Consider the following 22,223-nt stretch of genomic DNA (forward strand, 5'->3'; position numbering starts at 1 on the left):
CTTTCCCTATCTTCACCCACTTTTCTCCCCGCCGTTGCCTGTGGTGTGACGTGGGTAAAGATAACCGAGTAATGAGCCGGCAAGCTACCGTCAGAGTCATTGATCGCCGATGGCTACTGGTAGTTGAGATGAATGCCGGCGTATGCTGGCTCGAAATCAGGGTTCAGCTTGTCCCTGCAGCAGCAGCAGCATCGTCCATTTCGTTGGACACCGAAGAGAAGGCTTACATGGAAGCTGTCGAAATCGAAGACTGAAGAGAGAACATAAATTTTGTCAAGAGACCTTCAGAAACACATAGTCACTCACCTTCCAGAAGACAATACAAACGAAATGGCGGCAAAACCAGAGGGCCAAAGCGCCAAGACGGCGCACGTCAACATGATGACGGACACCATTATCACAAATCTCCCCGCTGCAAACCTACGGGTCATCATGCGCTCACTGTTGGCCGCGCACCCGGACGTCACCACAACTTTCGAGGCCGAAACCCGAACTTATGTCAGAGATGCAGCGTTGCTGTCAGCTCAAGGCGAGTTGTCTTCGGAAGCAACTTTGAGAAAGACTCAGGCAACAATTCGTTGCATGCTGGGATGCGGGCTCAGTCTTGAGAGCATTCCGCTCATGACCAGGGTGGTAAGGGGCGGCATTAAGCTTCTCGTCGATCCAGAGACTACCAAGGAGAAAACGCATGCTGTCTTGGCATCCGTGGATGGTGATATCGTCCAGATCATGACCGCCGTTGAGAAAAGGCTGCTAGCTGCTGCGCGCGAAAGTCTCCTAGACGATGAGCGCGACGCCGTGACCAATTTGCACGAGTCTCTTCTCGAGTGCAGAGCCATAATAGAAGAGAAAGCAATGGAATACCCCTATACGAGGGCACTTTTTGCGACTTCAATGCTTCTTGGAGTGTCACTTCCAGTCCTCGATATGCCTTTAATCGGTACATCGGGCCTAAGCGCATCTCTTGCAGGCCCTGTGGATGCGAGGGAGACGTTTGAGATGAACGGCTTCAAATTGCCTAGATTATTCACCGGGCTTTGGCAAATGTCTAGTCCATCCTGGGGCTCAGCACCTACATCCAAAATCATTGCCCAGTTCTCCAAGCACATGGAAGTAGGTCTTACAGCCTTCGATATGGCGGACCACTACGGTGATGCGGAAATCATCTTTGTGAGTCTCATATTAATACCATTTCCCCCGAAAAGTGATGCTAAATGAGTTAGGGTCGTTTTCGTTCGGCGTATCCCTTCAGCGACTCGACGTTCGCAGCGACCAAGTACTGTGTCTTCAACCCCATGATCGTTACACGTGCCGCCGTGCAAGCCAACGTAGCTGAAAGGTGCCGGAGATTACAGACAGATAAGATCGACCTGCTTCAATTTCATTGGCAATTCGTAAGTAGCCATATAGGCCTGCCCGGTATTTTGATGGTGGCTAACTGAGGCCCCATGACAGTATGAGGACCCTCAATATGTGGAGGCGTTGCGATTTCTTGAAGAAGACTCGCGCGTCAAGGCTTTGGGGCTATGCAACTTCGATACTGAGCACATGCAAGTCGCCATCGATAAAGGCGTCAGACTACATTCAAATCAAGTACAGGTATACTGAACTCCCGCCAATTGAAAGGCTAAGTGGCTGAAACTGATGGGCCCTAGTTTTCGTTGATCGATAGCAGGCCCGAGGTCCGCATGGGCAAGGTCTGCCAGGAACATGATATCAAACTCTTGACATACGGAACACTGGTAAGCTGCAGGAGATGACTGGTATGATTCATCCGCTTGAAGGCTAACAGCTGTCGATGTAGTGTGGTGGGTTCCTCGCCGAGAAGTGGCTAGGAAAGGGGCAGCCGGATCTCTACGACGAGGCGATTACGCCGAGCCAGCGCAAGTATTACGCTATGATCCGAAGCTGGGGAGGCTGGGATCTGTTCCAGGATCTCTTGAAAGTGCTTAAATCGATCGCGTCAAGACATAGCGTCAGTCTTTCCAATGTGGCCACTCGTTGGGTGTTGGACTTCCCCTACGTTGGGGCAGTCATTGTTGGGACTAGGATGGGTATCAGCGAGCGCGCGGATGAGAACCTGGCGAGTCTGGGATGGTCTCTAAGCCAGGAGGATCGAGACCTGATTGAAGAGGTATTGAAGAGGAGCAGGAGGTCGGAGATGTTTGACGCGATGGGAGACTGCGGAGGGGAGTATCGCTAGTACTCAGTTGTTGATACGAGTCTTACTTAGGAGCCTTTCGACGGTGAGAAGAGTTTTCTAGCTACCGTGAAATTATTCATCCCTGTTTTACATAAGACCCATCTGATTAGAGGCCCTAAAGACGAAGATAGTGTCTGGTCGGGAACTCCCTCAATCGCTGGCAGGGATGGGCACGTGAAGGGTATTAGAGGCAAGATCCTTGAGAAGTAAATGATTTACATTCTGTAAAATCACACTCTGGTAGATATCAATCTACCAAGTTCCTAAACAATGCTGCGTTGATTCGAGGACATTCAATCTCAACATTATTCACTCTCAGGAAAAGGACTCTAGCCTCGGCTTAACTCTACTACCTGTCTCTCCTGGATATTTCCCGCCGAGAATCCCACGAGAACCTCATACTGACCATCTACAAATATCCAGGCCTCAGTCAAAGTGTCCCACACCATGAGATCCTCAATCTTCACCAACAACTCCACAGCCTTGGTCTCCCCAGCTTGGACCTCGACTTTTTGAAAAGCCCTGAGCAACTTTGGTGGCTCCTTCGCAGCGTCCGGGAATCCAACGTAGAGCTGAACGACCTCTTTCGCCTTGCTAATTCCTTGATTCAACAAGGTCGTTCTGACGAGTATAGCGCTGTAATTTGATGATACCTCCAATCCGGATAGACTAAAGTTAGAATACGTCAAGCCATGACCGAACGGAAATAACGGTTCGATTCCGCTCTGATCATAAGCCTTGTACCCCACATAGAGGCCTTCTTCGTAGGGCACTTCGATGTTGGTATTGATACGTATAGTGTCGTTGAGGTTCTTGGGGAAGGTCAATGGCAACTTCCCGCTCGGGCTTACATCACCGAAGAGAAGACGCTCTAACGCAAGCCCAACCTGTTGGCCAGGATACCAAATCTCCATGACGCCTTCGACTTGCTCAAGCCAAGGCATCAGAACTGCCGAGTTTGTATTCAGGACCACGACGGTCTTCTTGGAGATACTGGCGAGCCGGCTGATGATCGCGTCCTGGTCGCCAGGTAGAGAGAGTCCAAGGCCGCTATCAGCTCCCTCAGATATCCGGTCTGAGGCGAAGATAAGGCTAATATCTGCCCACTTGGCCAGCTCGTCGGCAGTTGTGTCCCGGGTCTGGTTGCCGATGTCTACTCCAAGACTGATCCCATACGCACCAGTAGACAAAGAGTAGCCCATGTCGTATTTCAGAAGAAGTTTGACCTCGGATCTCGCTTCAAGATACGCGGCGCCTTGAATATAGTTCCCAAAATTGGCATAGGACATGTTGGCCACGAGTTCGTCGTCCAAATACAGCATCGCAGTACCCTGACCATACATGGAGAAATAGTACATTCCTGTCGTATTTGGAAGAAAGACCGCCTCATAGACAGCCGAGAAAACGTCTGGATATGCTTGCCAGAGAGCTGTAGGATACATAGCGATGGTAATATTGGGAATAAGGTCGGTCATGTTGACAGGGCCAGTGAAGTCGGTTGTCTTGTAATACGTCACGTTGACGCCTCCATCTTTTAACATGTTCGAGGGAATTGTTGGAAACTGTCCAGTGCCAGGATAAGCCATGGAGTACTTGGCTGTGATATTTTCTGCATCTCCTCGACGCTTAATCGCATCGAAGGGTGCTTGAACAACCATGGTAGAGTCAATGACAAAGCCACCGTGGTTTTCAGAGACCTGGTTCTCAGCAGTTGCTCCAATGCCAAAGACAGCAATTTTAGAATACTTTTCAGGAGAGAGAGGAAGGGTACTTTCGTCATTCTTCAGCAGAACTGCGCCCTCTTCAACCATTCGCTGCGCGAGATCCAGATGCTCCTGGGTACGTACGTGGGCCGTTGAGTCTCCAGTCACCGGATCGTCGACCTGTCCAAGCTTGAACATGTACCGCCAGACCCTTTGAACCATATCGTCAAGTCGCGCATGGGGTATCGACCCATTATTGATGGCTTCCACCAGTAGCTCGCCGTAGTAAGCAGGGAAGCCGTAGCTATCCGTCAAGTCTCCGCCGGGCATTGAGATGTCGAGCCCAGCCATGACAGCAGCAACGGTGCTTCTTGTAGAGAAATACCAATCTGCGACCACAAACCCTTCAAACCCCCAGTCTTGACGAAGAGTCTGGTTGAGGAGCCAGTCGTTCTCACAGGTGAAGAAGCCATTGAGTCGGTTGTAGGAGCACATGACACTCGCTGCATCTGCCTCTTGCACACTGGCTTTGAAAGCCGGTAGATAAAGCTCATGCATCGTCATCTTGTCAACCACCGCATCGACCGTTACCCACTCCGGGCCGTTGCCGAAACGATTCGTATCCTGGTTGTACGCAGCGAAATGCTTTGGGCACGCCAGAGCTCCTTGACTTTGAATGCCCATCGTACCGGCGACCGCCATACGGGCTGTCAGCCATGGGTCTTCGGACAGAGTTTCGGCAGCGCGAGCCCACAACGGAGAGCGAAGAATGTTGATGGTAGGCGCAAGGACGATATTGCGGCCTTTGCCCATGTGCTCTTGTGCGAGTGCCTGGCCAAACTCATACTGTATCGATGTGTCCCAGGAGCTCGCCGCGACAACTGGAGCTGGGAAAGCGGTCACATTATCGAGCGAGTTGCCGACACCGGCAGGCCCATCGCCCATGCAAATGCCGGGAATGCCGAGAAATGAGTTTCCTTGAATGTGCCCGATGCAGGCGTTGACGCCGGTTCCGTTATCTGTCAGCTACGGGTTAATTAGCATGAGCTCTCTCACTTTTCATGGGTAATATGGAGTTGAAAGTCTGACTTCAGTATCGCCTTGAACCATGGCATGCTTTTGGGTGTCATTGAGCTGGGCGATGAAAGACAGGAGACGCTCCTCGTAAGGCAGGGTCTTGTCGAGCCAGGGGTGGACCGCGGAGGCAGGTAATGCCAATGAGGCTATCCAAAATGCAGAGTTTACTCTCATCTTCAATCGCGTACACAACTCATGAGGGGGGGTGAATCAACAAGAATCCCGCGAAAACATTCACCGGCGTCGGTACACTTTCATACTTGAGAGCTCTTGCAGGTCCCTTCACCGTGGCTCCATCTCCCTTTTTATCGCGTTACATCGCATATCATCACTTGATCAGCTTCTTTCAAGCTTGTTCAGATACCTAGCCCTGCATCGGTCATTAAGGGATGGTCTGGGGCAGTAGTAGAAGGCCGAGGTAAGTATCTTCCTTTACTTTTGAATGCCGGCGAAGAGGCAACTTCACCGATAAGCCGGTATCGTAGTGAAGATACTCTGGAAATTGCAGTGCGGGGTACATAACTAGCAGTTAAGAGAACGTAGAGATGAGTCTGTGGGTCTGGCCATCAAAAACCCGGTCGAGAAATATCCTGAGAGAAAGCGATCTTGGAGATTCGACCCTGGTTAGTGGGATTAAGAGAACCTGTTCGTTGGCTGTCTGCTTCTTGTCAGCACACAAAACGGGGGGGTTCCGGTCGGAGATCCACACTTCGGCTTCGACAAGCCGGCCCCGAGGCCAGACACCCGGGCTCGCGCCGAAAGCTAATCGGCGGCCAAGGGGTTCCGTCTCGGGAGTAGCATTCTAGAAGACTGGAAGGACCACCCACGAGCTTGAGTTCATTCAGACCTCGGTACTAGGACTAGAGCTGTAACATCTCTTGGATAGGATGCTACGCTGCTGACTTGCGAACCAAACATGGATGAAGCCCGCGAAAAGTATCGAGGCGAGACCGAGACGGGAAGGTCTGCTGGGGTTTGATATACCAGAAACGACACAGAATACTCAAGAAACCAACAACAAACAGGCACAGGTTCCCTTTTTGGCCGTCCCGATGCGAAGGGGCGCGGAGTTGAGCAAGGCACGACTGGTTTGAATCTCGTAGACTGACACAAGGGTGACAAGCGATGGCTGCTGGCACGAACACTTTGACGCGCCGTGCGTACGGTGCTGCAGATCCGGAATCCAGTATATCGACTCATCCCTTCCCCCCTCGCGTTTCTGGCGCGGCAGAGTCGGTCGAAAGTCGGAAGTTTTCTCAACCACGGGCACTCTGATCGCTTCGTGTCTCCGTGGGGAATGTGGTCTAAGCCGCAGCTTGTTTCACCTGGATTCTGATACTCGTACAAAGATCTTTTCCCCCTCATTGTTCGCACCAAAGGTTCAGATTGTTGAGTCTCCCTGCCTCTCTTGCAGACTACTGGGAAAGTTCTCTCGCTGAGACTCGAGACACATTGGCGCGGTTCGTCTACGATTACGGTTCTCATTCCACTCAATCTTCTTGCCCTAGCCACCCCCGCGGTCGTACGAGCCGTCGCGTAAGTGGTCCACCGCCTGGCCACACCCACTGGGCTGCGGGAGAGTAAAAAAAGACAAGTTCATACGAGACTGCACACCATTACCAGTTTTCACGGAGACTACGCGAGGTCCTGCGGAAGGAATCTTGGCTTCGTACGCCGGGCCGCGGGAGTGAATTGAGTGTTTCCTGAATCGACTCGTGGGACACTCCTGATTTGCGGGTCTCGGATTGCACTCTACCTGAGTTTTATTTCCGGGCGTCACCTCACCTTAGGCTTTCCAACTAACCCAAATTTGAGCGGAAGGCCGTGTGGAAGGCAGACTCTGACTTACACGCTAGGCCATCGTCAGTGCCGCACATGAAGCTATGCATCGTGAAGACGCCAAAGACGGCCCGTCCTTTACGTCAATCAACCGGTCGGTCATCTGCCATCAGGCTTAAAGAACGTGCGATATCCAACGTATACTATCGCTTTGAGAATGAGAAGAGGCCTGAAAACAGTTTGATAGGACCCTTGAAGAGACCCTTCCCACACAAGGCAGATGGCCGGCCGACCGAGGAAGAATTAAGCTCGCACCGACGAGCGGTCTGACCTCTGCCGGCGTATCCCGCTCTCGTTAACAAATCCTGCGACGGCTGGCCTGGATGATCCCAACAACCCCCGGTTGACTTCTCGAGGAGCTTTTCCCTATCAGAGGCCTGGAGAGAACTCCGCAGCAAAGCAAGTCGGAAGTTCACAAGCGAGAGGTTTGTCTTCTTTGGTAGTGGTGCCGTGGGGGATCGCCAGATCCGCCAGCGCGGGAAGAGAGTTGAGCAGGGATCCGTCCGCACGTTTCACGTTTCACTTCGGCGAGCGACGTCGTGTCAGGCTGTGCTTGGAAGGGGGAGGCTCATGGGCTGGAGAGTGTTTAACACCCCAGCTTCGGGGACGAATCCGTTTTATATCTTTGTTTTAAAATAGCTCCGCCGCCCGGTGGTGGTGTTGATTGTTTGGCTGAGAGGCAACTCGAAGAGGCTTGGCTGCTGAGAATGTCGAAGAGAAGACGGAGCCCCGCGCCTCAAATATCAGTCGAGCAACGCATAGAGAGCTCGAGGGTTTAAGGTAGTGCACAGCCTCCACCATCGAGAAAGTGAGGCTTGAAGGAAGGCCAGATACATCGTCAATATTGCCCGAACCCGCAAGTACGGGTCGAATTTGCGGGCTACCCGTCGAGCTTGTGTGAAATAAGCGCCGGACCTTAAACAAGGATGACATCCCCCATGTCGACGATCAGCCTCAAAGGTTCATCCATCGGCAATGGGATGCGGGTCACGCCGATTCGCGCGATGCGAGTGGCCGAACAAAGTCATTCATATCCCATCCTGCCTCGAATCTGAGTAGTCCTGCCGTGCCAGGTACTCTTCCTGATCCATGCATTGACGTCAAGTACAAAGACAGCAGTCAATGCGAATAACGGCCAGAGGCATGCCCCGGTCGAGGAAGACGTGATGGAGGGCCAGAAGAAGCGTCGAGTCGAATCTTCTTCCTCGGGCCTCTCGCCCCCTCCTCTACCTCCCACTCCCCCAAACCGTACGAAGGTGGGCAAATAGGTACGGGGGTGAACCGTGAGTAACTTGTGAGACGGATTACGCTTTTGGGAAGTCGATGAGCTGAGATTTCATATAATGTTACTGTCTGTGCGAAGGTTGTTTTGCCCCTCCCGTATGTGAGGGTCTGATCTAGTCTGTGCCAGTCTATAAGCCTCCGAGATCCTTCTTCCCTCACTTGCCTTCCAGTTCTCTCATGCTTGCTGGCCAAACACGTCGATATACCCTCCGTACGCTATACACTTGAATCTCCGGAAGATCATCACCATCAACACCAACTACATTCACAACCCCCGGTATCCTCGACCGACAAGATGAAGTTCACTACCGAGATCACTCTCCTCACTCTGGCTATGGGCGTCTTCGCCGAGCCTCCCACCAAGGTCGTCGCCGAGCGTGACTTGGCCACCATTCAGGGTGTTATCCAACAAGTCGGCAACTCACTGAAGGACCTCAACAAGGCTGTGGAGGGCTTCAACGGCGACCTCAGCGGCCTCGCCGGTGCTGCTGGCGCCTTCACCAACACCCTCAACCAGGGAACCCAGCAGGTTATGGGCACGAGCGAGATCACCCTCAACGAGGCCCTCCAGCTCCAGCAGTTTGTCTCTGGACTTCAGAGCGACGGCAACGCCCTTACCAAGAACCTCGAGAAGAAGAAGCCCGAATTCGAGAAGGCCAGCCTTTGCGGTATCATCTCCTCACAAGTCGGCTCCGTTGGCGATGGCGCCAAGAAGCTCATCGATACCGTCGTCACAAAGGTTCCTCAGAGTGTTCAGTCCGTTGCCAGCCAACTTGCCGGCAGCTTCGCCACAACACTCTCATCAACCCAGCAGTCATTCGCCGCAGGCAACTGCACCAACGCAAACGGCATGGGTGGCGGCGGCAACGGAACCTCCAACAACGGTACACCCAAGACTTCCTCCCCCGCCAAGGCCAGCGCTGCTACCCTCTCCGTCGGCCTCGGCTCTATCGCCGCGGCGGCGTTTGCTGTCATGTTGCTGTAAGCGGGTTTGGCGTGGAGATGGGATCGGAGTTTGGGGTTTGGACCGAAGATCAGCGGAGGATATATGGGAGATTTCAAAACTTTGTCTATGATGGCCCTTTTCCTTTCTTATAGGCATGCCGAGAGTTGTATCATACGGGCTCAGGTAGACAATGCGAAGCCTGCTTCTTTGCACATTAAGTGTACGCTGACGTCTATCTTACCTCCTACGTTGCTGATAGGCTGACTACTACAGAGTGTCATGTGGACTGCCGTAGCTAAATCACATCGGCGGTTTATGTGTATGTGTTAGCTTGAGGCACGCGTTGAGGTATGAGGGATTTCTCTATGATTATGAACTTCTATCCGCAAAATAAGGACCGCAGACTATGTACCCTTTGTTGATTGGTGCCGTCGCTCACTCTACGAACCATCTTGCCTCCTCGTCACCTTCCTCCTCCTCATCTTCCAGCTCGTCAGGACCTGCGGGGATGGGCATGTGCCCAATTCAACCTGCAAACATATTGTTCAGTGTCTCCTCATCGATTAACATCTCGTCATCGGCCTCTTCGTTCTGTGGATTGCTCTGTGAGGCGAGGGGTTCGCTCTCGCTCTCCTTTGACTACTCGGCCACGATGCGAAGATACTCCTGATATTGATAATCGCTCATCAATTCGAAGTTCGACCATGAGAGACCCTCATAATCGTCATCAGCGTCGACGGTTTCCAAGAGACTTGCTTCAAAGGCGGCGATATCCTCATTCTCGCGGTCGTCGTTGTGGGACTTGTCTCCAATCGGTTGCTTTGAATTGGCTTCTCGGCAACGATGTCCTCATCCTTCTCAATGTCAGCGTTGGGGCGCTTTTGGTTGACGTTGATTCGATGCCCTGTGTCGATAAGGTTAGAGTCATCGCCCTCGTAAGACTTGATGAGCTTTTCCGCCCACGTGAGGCATCGGAAGTGGGCTTGATTCTTGGCCACGAGGAGTGCCTCATCAAGATCAGTCTTTGATAGCAGCCCCAATTTCCCAACCCCATAAACCTGGATACTCGTGACTTTTTGAATGAAATCCCATTCCTCCAGTCCAGTCAACTTTCTCAAAAAGTCTACCCACGTCGTGGAGTCTGCCGGTAGACCAAGGAAGGGGCTGATGGGATTGCCAAAATCAGAGACAAGATCTGCTTCTGCGATTGGCACCGATTTTGCTCCCATCTTCGCAAAGATCTCGTGCCAGACATCTATGGCCTCCCTAACTGGTTGTATGGCATCCTCGAAGTCTTGCTTGGCGACAGGGTATCCATCTAGCATTTCTGCCAAATCCTTCAGCTTGGTCAGAGATTCGTGGTATCGGTTGTCACCCGACAGCTCCTTGTCGAAGAGCTCCTTCAGTGCCTTGATATGCTGGTCGGCTACTGTTTTGGATTCCTTGTAAGAATCGTGCGAGACTTTGCCATTCCTCGACCACTTCCACAAAGTCTTCCCTTCGCCCGGCTTCAGATCCGCTGGATCAATTCCCTCCCACTAAGGAAGGCACCATTCAGCGTCGAAGTAGATGTCGTTCCACTGTACACCGGCTCCGTGCGCTTTGGAAAGCCGTAGTACCATTTGTCTGTGATACTCGGGAAAGTCGTCCGGGAGAATACCTCTGCTCCATGGACGTTCTCTGGCAACATGTGTTCCATTGAGAACCTGCCTTGAGGGGGTTTCGACAATGCTGGCGCGTGGCTCACTTTCCTGCAGGGGCAGACATGGTGTGCCGTCCAGAGAGGACGGGCGCCTTGTGTTGGCGTCAGTCATGTTGAGGGTGTCGAAGAAGTGAGGATGGGGTTCCTAAGTCTTGGGTTCGTCAGTACACCAAGCACGCCTTATAAATATGGTACTTACGTGTATTTTTGATGAACAATTACTGGGTACAACGGGTCTGTTGGTGTGGAAGTAGGTAAAGCTGAAGGAGCTGAGCTTCTCAGGCGCGGAGAGGATTGATGAACTCGTGAGGGTGTGGAAATGACAAGATATCTTCACTCTTGAATTTAGTAGGATGTATTGGAAAAGAAAAGGGAAATGGAAATCATATCTTGGAGTGCTTTCCTGCCAGTTATTGGGTATGTGAGGCTGGAAGGGGCCCGTTGACACCAGACTCCTTCTGTGGGTAGATTCCGGAGAGAGGAAGATGAAGAAGGATAAGAAAGAGAGAAGACTCAAGTACTAAATGGATATCTTTGAGCCTTCTCTGGGCAGGAGCTGAAGACTAATCTACACTATTCAAAGAAGAGACTACCCCACAACTCACCTTGAGTGAGAGAAGAGGGGGGGGGGGTATGGACTACAGTCTCTACTCGACAAGCAACTCTCACCTCACTTTGACTAAAGAGACTGTTATCAATCTTCTGCCTCGAACCCCTATCTTGCCCTCAACCCGGGGAAAGTGAACAGTCTATATTGAGTACGCTCATTGCGACACGTGCAGCTTGATTTCTAAACACATTGCCAGATGACATCAATCCAAGGCCTAAGAGTTGTCCGAGTTGAGAGGAATGTTGTCTCTATCTTGCTGCTTGATGAGGTCCAGAAACGTGCGCTTTAGCCGGGTGGAAGCAACTAGTTGAACACCACTATTTGTCTTTGCTGGTCTACTTACTCTCTGCTGTCAGTTTGGTATCCATTTCCGTGATGGATGTTGGTTGCTCGGGAACTGCTGTTCAGCTTATACAACTCTTGGTCTGGTTTCTCGGTCTTCTTGGTGATAGTGTCCTCATTCGTGTCAGGTTTGGCCTTGAGAGACTTGAAATAGTAAGTATTTTACCGTTGAATACCTTGCCTCGGTAGTGATCATTCATTCTTTCCCAGTCATATGTAACTTTCTTACCTTTCTGGCCTTTATTACTCTTGTTATCTCTATTATACTTATGACTATCATTGCTCTAATTGTCATCCTTGTCGCATTTCTTACTTCTCATCTTTCAAATATTCACTAAAGAATGCTCTTGATGAAGTGGGTTATAGTGGTTCTAATAATATTAAGAACGAAGTTGACTTGTAACGTTCGACTGTAATGGTTCTATTGTTATCGAAAGGTCTCTAGTTCGATTCTGGAAGGGAAAATAGCCTCTCATCTTTTGGCTTTTGCTGTGTTGTGTTGTGTTGACGATGCCTTCCCCAAGAGGTTTGTGGGTGGGTGGTGGTATGTGCGGGGTTCACTTTTGCTTTTGCTTCCTTCCCTCAGCGACACTGTTCCCCAACTCGACTCGCTTCCGAGTCAATGCCAATTGGCCTTGTTTCACTGCCCCTCCATGGCGGCATGGCGGCACAGCTTGCGCTCCCTTGCAGCGCATATCAATGCAGGGAGACGTCTCACCGCTTAGGCGCCAGAGCACGATGACGGACTACTATGCCGGTAGGCGTGAGGATACGGTGGATGTACGTACTTGTAGTACGTAGGTAGGCGTGGTAGGCAGGCTTGAATAACCCTTGGCTGGACAACGAGCAATCTAGCCAGCCCGCAGCCAGCAATGTAAGTGTTGTATTTTGCGCTTTGAAAAATTCTTTTAGTCCAGAACGAGCGTTGAGCTCCCTTCTCATGAAATCTACCCCCCCAATAATCGCCAATGCTTGACCCAGTGTTAAACATGGTCTTTCCAATTCGTGATGCATGCCCGTGTGAACCAAACGCCGAGAATATGTAGAATAAAATATCAGACGGGATCATTGCCGCTCGGAACATGTTCCTTTCGAGTAATGTCTCAGAGTGCCTCTGCGCAGCATGCCCGTCTATGTCTTCAACCCCACCAGACTGAGGAACTCGTTCCGGGTCTTCTCCTTCTTCTCGAAGGCACCGAGCACGCAGCTAGTTATCGTGCTAGCCGTCGTCTTCTGCACGCCGCGCATGACCATGCACAAGTGACTGGACTCCATCACAACGGCGACGCCCTGGGGCTTCAAAATCTCCATGATGGCGTAGGCAACCTCCTTCGTCAGGCGCTCCTGGATCTGGAAACGTCTGCTGAACATTTCGGCAATACGGGGCAGCTTCGACAGGCCAATGACCTGGTTCTTGGGAATGTAGGCAATATGCATCTGCAGACACTTGTAAGCCGGGGGTCGCAATTGTCAATGGGCAAATATCGGGGTCTACAAACCTTGCCGGTAAACGGAACGAGGTGGTGCTCGCACATGCTAAAGATCTCAATGTCCTTGACAATGACCATCTCGTTGTGGCCTTCTTGGAAGATGGCATTGTTGACAATGTCCTTGACGTTCTGCTGGTAGCCGCGGGTCAGGAAGAGCATGGCCTCGGCGTAGCGTCTCGGGGTGTCGAGGATGCCGGGGCGGTCGGGGTCTTCGCCGACGCATTCGAGGATGGTGCGGACGGCGCCCTTCATCTTTTCGAGACGAACGGCAGCCTGCTCGGGGGACTCGTCGAGACGTTCACGGGTTCCGAGGCCTGAAAAAGACATTGCGCATTAGTCAATTGGGGTTGCGCGGGGTCGGGAATGGCGTGACTCTTACTCGGGCGACTCAGGCCGTCAAAGTCGATCACCGGGCTCGGTGACCTCGTTACGACGCCCTCGGATTTGGGCTTGGACGACTTCTTCTTGGACTTGGATGTGGTGGTATCACGGGGATCGCGCGCAGGCTGGCTCAGGCTTGGGCGGCGCTGCTTCTTGGAGTGGTTGCCGTTGACTTTGGCATCGTCGTCGCCCTTGCGCTTCCTGCTGCTTCGCTTGCTTGACTGGCTCGCGGTCTCGGCTTCACTCCCGTCGCTTGAAGCGCTGTGGTGGCCATTCTGGTGCCTGCTCCGGCTTCTCTTCCTTTCTTTGACGGCTGCGCCCTCTGATTGGGTCATTGTGATATCTGGATCCGAGGAGAGGAGAGGGAATTGGTTGTCAAGGTCGGTGGTTGTGGTTATGAAGGTGGGAGAATGGGAACATTTGGGTGCTCCAAATGAACAAAAGTCCGTACGCAGGCGGCCCCCGCTGCGCTCATTCGAGACTCTGGAGGGAAATCGGAGCAGAAAATTCGGTTACGGCCGGCGTTATCTTATCGAGTGGTTTAGCGCGATTTCAGAGGTACCTCCCCCAGGATTCAGGATTGCAACGTGCTGCAGCAGTGCATTTCTGCCAGTCACCGGTGCAGCGGCCAGCCACGTTCAGCGCTCGCTACAGTGTAAGCTTGGTACTGCGGAAAATGGCTAGTTACCTCAGGTATCCACTTCTCCGATTCCCGTCTGACGCAAGGGTCCATTCCGGGTGGTACGTGCCTTCAGTGGAACCTCGCTCAAACATCCGCCCGTTTGTTTCTAGCCTGCCGTGCACGATCTACCTTAGGCACCTCAGTGTACATAGCTCAAACCTTGACACTGCCAAGGACTGGCCACGATCATGTGACAGCTGGCCGGGAAAACTCAGGAGACGCTCGACCTTAGTCATCCGGGACCCCGTGCTCCACTCTTTCCAGTGCCATCGACCGCAGCGCGCCTTTACACTCCAGACTTTAAGCTGGACATGATGTTCGACGACCTTGCCGACTTGCACCAGATTTGAACCCAAGAAAACGTAACGACCCCCCTGCCGACACCTCCCTCGACCACATCCTATTCTCGACTCTTCCGACAGGCGCCTCCCCTCGCTCCGATATAGCAACTGCGCTTGCCGGCGCTCACCACTTCTCTTGCGATCCACCTAGAAAGAAGCCTTCGCGATGGCTTCCCCTCCATACTCGTACTCTCCGACCGCACACTCACCACCGTATCCGTCACCCGCGCAGCTCCCCATGTCGAACAAGAAGCGAGCATCAGATGGCGCCCCTCCCGGGTCTGCCAAGCGCCGAAAGGCCTCGACACTCTCCGTCACCTCCGCAGCCGCCCACCCCCTTCGTCAGACTTCTTTCCCACCCGAAGCCGGCTCACCATTCCCACGTTCACCCTCGGCCGACAACGCTAGCGTCGTCAGCGGCAGCCAAGTCAGTGCGCCTCCTAAGAAGAAGCGCGGCAGGAAGCCCAAGAACCAGACCAACGTTGAGACCAGAGAACAAACGCCCTCTCTTGTAGGCGGACGCGCACCTACAACTGTCAGCGGCGCAGGCGCTGGAGGCGACGCACAGGAGGAAGGCGCCAATGATGATGAAGACGATAACGATATGCGCATGGCGCTGGTGGATTCTACAGTCAGGACGCAGGAGCAGAAGCAAGAGGAGATAAGACTCCGTGCCATGCTCGTCGAGTCCTTTGACCCAGAACAGTATGATCGCTACGAACTCTGGCGTGCGGCCAAACTCACAGAGTCCGTAGTCAAGAGGGTAAGATTCCTCAACCCGGTTGCCGGCTGGCGCTATGCCATTGTACTGACGAAAGTACCACATAGGTCGTCAATGCGACAGTATCGCAATCCGTCCCACCGAACGTCGCTCTCGCCGTCAAGTCAGTATCGAAGCTTTTCATCGGCGAGCTCATCGAGAGAGCTCGAGATGTGCAAGGAGAATGGATCAAAGGTACTGGCGAAAAGCAGGCAGACGTACCCACGCCGCCGCCCAAAGACGACGCGACGCAGACAGAAGACAGAAGAGGCCCCTTGCGACCAGACCATCTCCGCGAAGCATGGCGACGTTACAAGCTATCGGGAGATGGAGGCTGGGTGGGAATTCAAGGCTTGTGGCATGAGCAGCAGAGCAGCGGCGTGGAGAGATTCCCTGTGCGAACTGGTGGACGACGAGTTTTCCGGTAATGCCATGGCAGAGAGTCCATTTGTGACATGACGGGATGGCGGGGGCGCGGAAGGCAACGGAGAAGCTTGGGAGCCCACTTACATGATACCCAGTCTAACAAACAGTTAGCTTTAACATCGATGGCTCAGGGCTGTCATGATGAATACAGTATTCTAATATGAGAATCACGATTAAGTGAACTCAAGTATCATGGACTGGTGCAAATCTACAAAATAGTACATTACCAAGTAAGTAAGATGTACGCTCCCTATCCAGCAGCAACTGAGGAATCCTCACAAAGCATCATTCCCAAGGCAGCCTAGACTGGACTTCCACACCCAAAGCTCGTAGCCTGGGATTTGCCATTGAACGCCGCAATCAACCCTTCAATCGACGAGTACATGCCCAACGCCGTCGTGACAAGCCCTCCCAGCATGTAGACGATATTCCAAACATTGAAGAGAGGTCTCTTCATGAACCCCCGCCGGTATCGCTGAAATCCACTATCGACATACGCATACCTACCAGTGGTTGGGTCAAACGTTTCCTGTTCCGGCACCATTGCATCCTTCCGAATCCAATACCCAAGGCCCAGCAGCGCCGGCAGAGTGTATGTGAAGCTCAGGATGAACAGCGCCCCGATGAACCCAGATACCAGCGAGAATTGCGGCACAGCGGCGCCGATGATGAAGGCGAGAGCCCAGTACACGGGTATCACCGCCGCCCACAGCATCTTGCCCGCAGACTCGGTCAACGGCGGCGCCCCAAAGATCTCCTGCAGCAGCTCAACGTAAAGAACCTTCATGCCGATATTCCCATACAACCCGGCCGCGATCAAACCCGTCACCAGGCCCAGAATGTTGGTCGCCGTCTGCCACCAGTACGGCGATAGACTCTGCATGGCGGGGTTGAAGGCGTACTGGCCCTGGAAGGAGTACACGTACAACCCGAAGACAAGGTAGCACACGTAGATAAAGACCTCACCGCAGAGAAGGGCCTTCCAAAAGTCCATGGGGTGCCGCATCTCCGCCATGAAGGCCGCGAAGATGAGACAGCCGCCGTACGAGTAGACGGCTTGGTTCAGCCCGTTCATGGAGCCCAGGAAGCCGGAACCGCCCGAAGCCATGCCGGGCGGGGGCGTGCCGGCGTAGGTGATGACGGGTCCGGGTCCGAAGGTGTCGCCGAAGGAGGCCTGGGTCGCGGCGAAGTTGGGAGGGGAGTGTGCCACGACGCCCATGCTGGTTGTCTTTGGTCAACATCAACCCGAACCGAAGACCATTCCAAGACTTACCAGATGAAAATGATGAGTAGATTCACCCACACGGCCAAGTTTGCAATCCACGAAAACCGCTGCAGCGTCCGAATCTGGCCCAAGATGAACCCGGCCGCCATGAAGATGACAAGACAGGCTACGAAGCAGATTCCCGCATTGCCGTTGGGGCCCTTGCTGATCTGCGAGATGGACTGCCCGTTCGCGAGGATCAGGACGGCCACAAACAACATTAGCTGGAGGCCTTGGGCCAAGTTGATGGCGTGCCTTGCCTTGGCGCCAAAGACGCGGAAGTAAAGGTCACCGTAGCCTTTGAGGGGGTATCTGTCCGAGTCGAGGCCGAGGAAAGCTTTGTAGAGGATCCAGCCGGAGCTTGAATTGGTCAGTCACTTGTTGTCCAAGAGGGCGGTCTTTGGGAGACTTACTACAACGACATGACGCCGAAGACAGTGTAGAGCGCGATACCAGGGCCGTAACCCATCTGAGCAAAGGCCCATCTGGTTTCTCGTGTTAGTTACGCTTCAGTCAAGGTTTGAGAGTAGGTGAACCTACGGCGTAGAAAATGGCCCAAGGATATCCGTGGTGATGAGGTAGAACACGGCGCCCCAACCAGCAGTCCTCACCGCCCTACTCGCTGTCTTCCACTCCTCGAGCGTAACGACACCGCCGTCCCTGCTCTCCGCAGATTGCAAAGCCTTATCGCTTCCAGTCCCGTTCTGCTTCTCTCCAACACCAGCACCGACATCCTCATTTCCACTGCCCTCGCTGCCCCCCTGGAACCTTACATGCTCATCACCCTTCCTAAACCGATCTTTCACAACACTCTTGAGCGTCAAGGGTCCTCGAGAGTGTAGATACCGCTCATTTGCCAGCTTCTCCTCAGCACGCGTGACTTCGGCCCAGTAGAGGTACTCTTCAAACGTCACGTTGGGGTCGTGCAGGATCACCGCCGGCGGCTCCATGGTGTAAAAGGTTTGTCCTTGTCCATCTTGGCGGGACGGGGTTTGGTCGAGGAGGGGCTGTGGTTTGTTTTGAGCTTTCTGGATGTCGTCTGTGGGTGCGGGTGTAGTGTGATGGGCAGACATTGTTTGTGTGGTTTATCAGTTTCAGGGTTGGGACGACTTCAGGCGCGATGGGGGTCAAGGAGGCACTGATATCGGGGAAGGAGATGTTTGATAGACCACACATTATCAAGGCTCATTAGTTCAAGTTGAAGATGGGGAGAGGGTTTCTTATGAGTTCATTTGATCGTAACGTAGCAGTTCTGATATCGGCCAGTCCAACTATCGCCGCCGATACCACAGTCGCGTAGGTGGGGAGAGTGACATTTCATGGTATCACTTCAACTCAGCCAGAGGTCAGATACCCTGAACCCCCTCGATATGCCTCATGTCTCTGTCAATCTTCCGGAACAGATTGGAGCCGTTCAAGGATAACCCCCCCCTCCCCCTCTCGCCATCCTATCTCCTCCCGAGCTAAGCTTTCTCAACCCCCCGGGCCTGCTGTAACCCTGATAAGGAAAAGTCGTTGCAACCCTCCTTGGCGCGAATTGACGACAGACGGGCAGTCGGCAAAGGTGATTTGATCACTACAGTGCCAGGGGACTGTTGGTTGTCAATTTATCCCGCGTGACTATCACAATCATCTGGTCATTGACTTTTTTCTCAACCCCCTTCTCGAAGCCTGAAGGTGTCAGTTGTGGGGTGACTCGGCTCAACTGATCCGTCTTCTAATCTACGATGGGATCAAGACTTATCAAAGATGTGAAGAGTTCTAGCGACTGCTGGAGAATTGTCACGATTGTGATGAGCTGAGAGGGTGGGTATTCGGCAGTTGTCGATATCAATGACGTTCTCGATGGCAGGTGTATGAGAACACGCAGATTGGTTGCGTTGTTATGCAGCCAAGTCTCATGGGCCCTACGTGCTCACATCTTTCATTGGAAACACTTCCACCTCATAATGATCCCAATTGATATATGAGTGCGATGGGTGGATAATTTTCGAAGGGCATCTATCTCCATGGTCTACAAATCCAACGTCGAGGTAGGTCGCTTAGAAGCTCGCCGATAACGACGGGCCGATGATTCTGCCAATCGATGTCGTATGCATCATCGACTTTGACTATACAATTATTATTGAATTCCTTGACAGATGCACACACGTGCCCAATTATCATCCATGCTTTGTACTCTACCAATGTCGGAAGGGGTGGTCTCAGGACCTCCTTTGCCAATACAAGCCGAGGGGTGCCCTTCATGATTGACCACATCAAAGACATAACCACATCATCGCATAGATCTTATTACTTTCTGTTATCATTCATGGCTGGTATGATTGAGGATGTCTCTTATCTTCGTTGACATTATGATTCAAACTTCATTTCTGCTATGTGGACGGATGTCTCGATGATGATGCGTCAGCCTTGTCTTTATACAGATTGTACATGGTGAACCCCTCCAGTCGTCATGCCATAAGGTTACGGCATTAATCATCTTCCTTCTTGATCTCCTCTTTGATTTGCGTTGATTTTGCTTTCTTGACCTCCCGCTTCTTGGGCCTCAACCATTCCTCCATACCCTCAGGCCAATACACCCTATGTTGCGGTCCACCCATGCCGAAATCCTCAGGGGCTATGGTTTTCTCTTCTACAGGAACGGATTCAGGTTCCTCTGGTTCCTCGTCTTCGTCGTCGTCATCATCCTTCTTCTTCTTGGATTTCTTAGGCTTCTTTTTGCCATCCTTCTTAGCGACCGCCTTGTTCGGTCGGATTTCATCCAGTCGCTCGTGTGGCACCACGTTGTTGGATAAGTCCCATCCCGGAAGCCTGAATGTTCGCATGAGTTCAAAGACAGCCTGCTCCTTATCTTTGGCCTCGATCATGAGATCTGCGTCAGGAGGGCACGGTGGAAGAGTGCGCACTCGCGGAGAGTGTTTTCTTCGGTCCCGGGGTGTGGTAGCGCTCGGACAGGATTCGCTATAGTGCATCTTTTGCTTGATGTTCTTGCGCGTCCATGTAGCACTGATCCTGTCGTAGATCTTCGTAATATCCTCGGTACCCTCACGCAATTGGCTTGCGTCGAAAATGATGTTGTGGTGATGGAAGTCCAGAACCATTGAGATGTTCAACTCCTCGCAGATAGGTAGTAGGTCATGGACAGACCAGGCAACATCGTCGTTCTCGAGGACAAGTCGGTTCTTGATAGACTGTGACAGCTTAGCATAGTTGGCACGGAATCGATCCAGCGTAGATGCTTTGTCGCCGTAAGTGCCACCCATATGCAATATCATGATGGCGTCCCTATTTTGCTGCTCCGGGAGACGGAGAAGGCCGAGCAACTCATCGTGATATTCAAGATCGCGAATTGCGGCTGTGATGACTTCTTTGCGTGGTGAGCCGAGCTGAGTAAACTGGCCGGGGTGCGTCGTCAGTCTGTGGCCTAGTTGTGCAGCGACTTTTCCGGCTTCTGCAAGAGGCTCCGCAGCGAACGGGGTGAGGCGGTAGCCGTATTCTTCATGGCTAGCAAACGGAAACATTTCTGAGCTGAGTCGCATGAACTTGATGCCGTACTTGTCGTTCCAGCGAAGCATTTTCACAATATCCCGAGCATTGGCCAAGCCCAGTTCCTCAACATACTTCTGACCGCGTTTGATATCGGCGGGCTGGTTTTCGTCGGGGCGATTCTTAGTAGGGTGTTCAGGCTGAGATGGATCAGCAAGCGGGTGACGATGTTGTAATATGGAGGCTATGCGGCAAGTTCTTGAACTGAAGACGGGTGGATTTGCGGCGCGGAGATAGGTATTGAGACAGGCCTGATCCAGTATTAGTCAACGACAACCAAAGCTAGGATGTGGGAAAGATCATACGTAACCCAACCTTCCAGTCCATGGGAGAGGCAGGTAGCTGCTGTTTACAGGCGGCTCTCGTCCAGCACCTCTCTCCGGGGCGTTCTCGAGGCGCATCTTGTCGTCCTCGACGTCACCGACTGCGCCTTCCCCGTCCGGACCTTCGATTGGGGCGGCATCCAAATTGGGGGTACCGGATCGCTCCTCTTCAGCCATCCGGGCGAGCTTCTCTGGATCTGACGGATGGACTGCCAAGTGAGGTTTATACGCGTTTTTGTCTGAGTGAGGCTTGGTTGAACCAGGCGGGACATGGCTCGTCTCGATGGCAAGACGCTGGTTCCTGGTGGAATTCTGTAGACGATTCTCCATCTCAGTGAGCTCTCTTATGGCACGGCGCACGCCATTCTCAGACTCGGCCTTCTTGCGGCTAATCTGGCGGCGCTTAGCCGGTGGTTGGTCTTTTGCAAGATCGGCCTCGGTGGGACTCATGGCGGCGCCGGGCTTGGTGACTGTTTTCACGTCGCTGATGTTTCTGGCGGATCGGCGCGGAGCCGGAGTGTCGGGGACAGGGTTTGCAGCCTCGGTGGTAGTAGGTTGTCCATTTGTTATACCGGACTTCTTTCGCTTCTGTGCGGCCATGGTGATGTATGGGCAGCAGTTAAGTAATATAAATGGTCGGCTGAGCGAGTACTGATGGGGGTGGGAGACACAAGCGAGCGATGAGCTCAGGAGCGGGACAAGTGACGGCACGAGGGGGCTCGTGGCACGAAGAAGTCGTCGCGGATACAACAGATGATTGGCCGCGGCGGAAGAAAAGCTCCTCATGCAGTCAATGACGGGAGCAGCGGGCGAATCTGTCGAGAAGTGGCCCGGCAAGGTGATGGATACGGAAGCGCGTAGTAGTATAGAACCCTAGGATAGTTATGCTCTAAGGTGGATGTTTGCCATGTGGGAACTAAGGTAATGCGGATGGCCGGGTGTCAGATGGATGCGAATTACGTAGAGACGCTTTGGCGTAACTGCAGGTGACCGAATTTCGAATCGAGTGAGGTACCCCGAGGGATTAAGTGTGTGTAGTAGGGGTGCACTATTCAGGATGATGCTCTTCAGCGAGGATGGGAAGGAAGACGATGACAGGGACAACAAGACTGTAAGGTATGGGGAAGCAAGAGAGGAGTATGTGGTTTGATATGAGTTGAGGCTGAGTTGAAGTGAGATTTCTCAAATCACTTGCAATGCGCGCCGAGTGAAGCAAAGGAAGAGTGTGTGAGATGGCGGAGAAAGGAGAGGGAGAGAGACGGGAGTGGGAGAGAGAGAGAGGCAAAGACGAAGAGATGGAA

General features: G+C 52.8%; 10 protein-coding genes across 10 annotated transcripts; 5 read left to right on the forward strand and 5 right to left on the reverse strand.

The window, feature by feature from the left end:
- Nucleotides 1-71: 71 nt before the first annotated feature.
- On the forward strand, nt 72-2,413 carry CLUP02_07130 (aldo/keto reductase; the record flags this gene model as incomplete). The annotated part of the gene is made up of 7 exons (XM_049286126.1): nt 72-236; nt 289-1,170; nt 1,224-1,394; nt 1,456-1,593; nt 1,656-1,742; nt 1,805-2,193; nt 2,314-2,413. The coding sequence occupies 7 exons, from the start codon at nt 72-74 to the stop codon at nt 2,411-2,413; spliced, it is 1,932 nt and encodes a 643-aa protein (XP_049143269.1).
- A 119-nt stretch (nt 2,414-2,532) lies between these two features.
- CLUP02_07131 (uncharacterized protein) lies at nt 2,533-5,157 on the reverse strand (the record flags this gene model as incomplete). The annotated part of the gene is made up of 2 exons (XM_049286127.1): nt 2,533-4,932; nt 4,996-5,157. The coding sequence occupies 2 exons, from the start codon at nt 5,155-5,157 to the stop codon at nt 2,533-2,535; spliced, it is 2,562 nt and encodes an 853-aa protein (XP_049143270.1).
- Nucleotides 5,158-8,401: 3,244 nt separating this feature from the next.
- CLUP02_07132 (cell wall protein) lies at nt 8,402-9,091 on the forward strand (the record flags this gene model as incomplete). Its single annotated transcript, XM_049286128.1, has 1 exon — nt 8,402-9,091. One exon carries the CDS (start codon nt 8,402-8,404, stop codon nt 9,089-9,091), a length of 690 nt encoding a protein of 229 aa, XP_049143271.1.
- Nucleotides 9,092-9,487: 396 nt separating this feature from the next.
- CLUP02_07133 (uncharacterized protein) lies at nt 9,488-10,866 on the reverse strand (the record flags this gene model as incomplete). Its single annotated transcript, XM_049286129.1, has 3 exons — nt 9,488-9,552; nt 9,756-10,590; nt 10,672-10,866. The coding sequence occupies 3 exons, from the start codon at nt 10,864-10,866 to the stop codon at nt 9,488-9,490; spliced, it is 1,095 nt and encodes a 364-aa protein (XP_049143272.1).
- Nucleotides 10,867-11,739: 873 nt separating this feature from the next.
- Nucleotides 11,740-12,044, forward strand: CLUP02_07134 (uncharacterized protein; the record flags this gene model as incomplete). The annotated part of the gene is made up of 2 exons (XM_049286130.1): nt 11,740-11,827; nt 11,896-12,044. The coding sequence occupies 2 exons, from the start codon at nt 11,740-11,742 to the stop codon at nt 12,042-12,044; spliced, it is 237 nt and encodes a 78-aa protein (XP_049143273.1).
- Nucleotides 12,045-12,216: 172 nt separating this feature from the next.
- CLUP02_07135 (uncharacterized protein) lies at nt 12,217-12,752 on the forward strand (the record flags this gene model as incomplete). Its single annotated transcript, XM_049286131.1, has 4 exons — nt 12,217-12,232; nt 12,293-12,486; nt 12,562-12,580; nt 12,688-12,752. The coding sequence occupies 4 exons, from the start codon at nt 12,217-12,219 to the stop codon at nt 12,750-12,752; spliced, it is 294 nt and encodes a 97-aa protein (XP_049143274.1).
- An 85-nt stretch (nt 12,753-12,837) lies between these two features.
- Nucleotides 12,838-13,912, reverse strand: CLUP02_07136 (GTP cyclohydrolase I; the record flags this gene model as incomplete). The annotated part of the gene is made up of 3 exons (XM_049286132.1): nt 12,838-13,143; nt 13,206-13,510; nt 13,576-13,912. 3 exons carry the CDS (start codon nt 13,910-13,912, stop codon nt 12,838-12,840), a joined length of 948 nt encoding a protein of 315 aa, XP_049143275.1.
- Nucleotides 13,913-14,766: 854 nt separating this feature from the next.
- Nucleotides 14,767-15,788, forward strand: CLUP02_07137 (uncharacterized protein; the record flags this gene model as incomplete). Its single annotated transcript, XM_049286133.1, has 2 exons — nt 14,767-15,363; nt 15,429-15,788. 2 exons carry the CDS (start codon nt 14,767-14,769, stop codon nt 15,786-15,788), a joined length of 957 nt encoding a protein of 318 aa, XP_049143276.1.
- Nucleotides 15,789-16,087: 299 nt separating this feature from the next.
- On the reverse strand, nt 16,088-18,123 carry CLUP02_07138 (transmembrane amino acid transporter; the record flags this gene model as incomplete). The annotated part of the gene is made up of 4 exons (XM_049286134.1): nt 16,088-17,006; nt 17,060-17,410; nt 17,464-17,535; nt 17,591-18,123. The coding sequence occupies 4 exons, from the start codon at nt 18,121-18,123 to the stop codon at nt 16,088-16,090; spliced, it is 1,875 nt and encodes a 624-aa protein (XP_049143277.1).
- A 1,401-nt stretch (nt 18,124-19,524) lies between these two features.
- CLUP02_07139 (UV damage endonuclease UvdE) lies at nt 19,525-21,522 on the reverse strand (the record flags this gene model as incomplete). Its single annotated transcript, XM_049286135.1, has 2 exons — nt 19,525-20,850; nt 20,905-21,522. 2 exons carry the CDS (start codon nt 21,520-21,522, stop codon nt 19,525-19,527), a joined length of 1,944 nt encoding a protein of 647 aa, XP_049143278.1.
- Between the last annotated feature and the right edge of the window lie 701 nt (nt 21,523-22,223).

The sequence above is a fragment of the Colletotrichum lupini genome, chromosome 4 (genome assembly GCF_023278565.1).
Source record: "Colletotrichum lupini chromosome 4, complete sequence".
In the NCBI taxonomy this organism is placed as follows: domain Eukaryota; kingdom Fungi; phylum Ascomycota; class Sordariomycetes; order Glomerellales; family Glomerellaceae; genus Colletotrichum; species Colletotrichum lupini.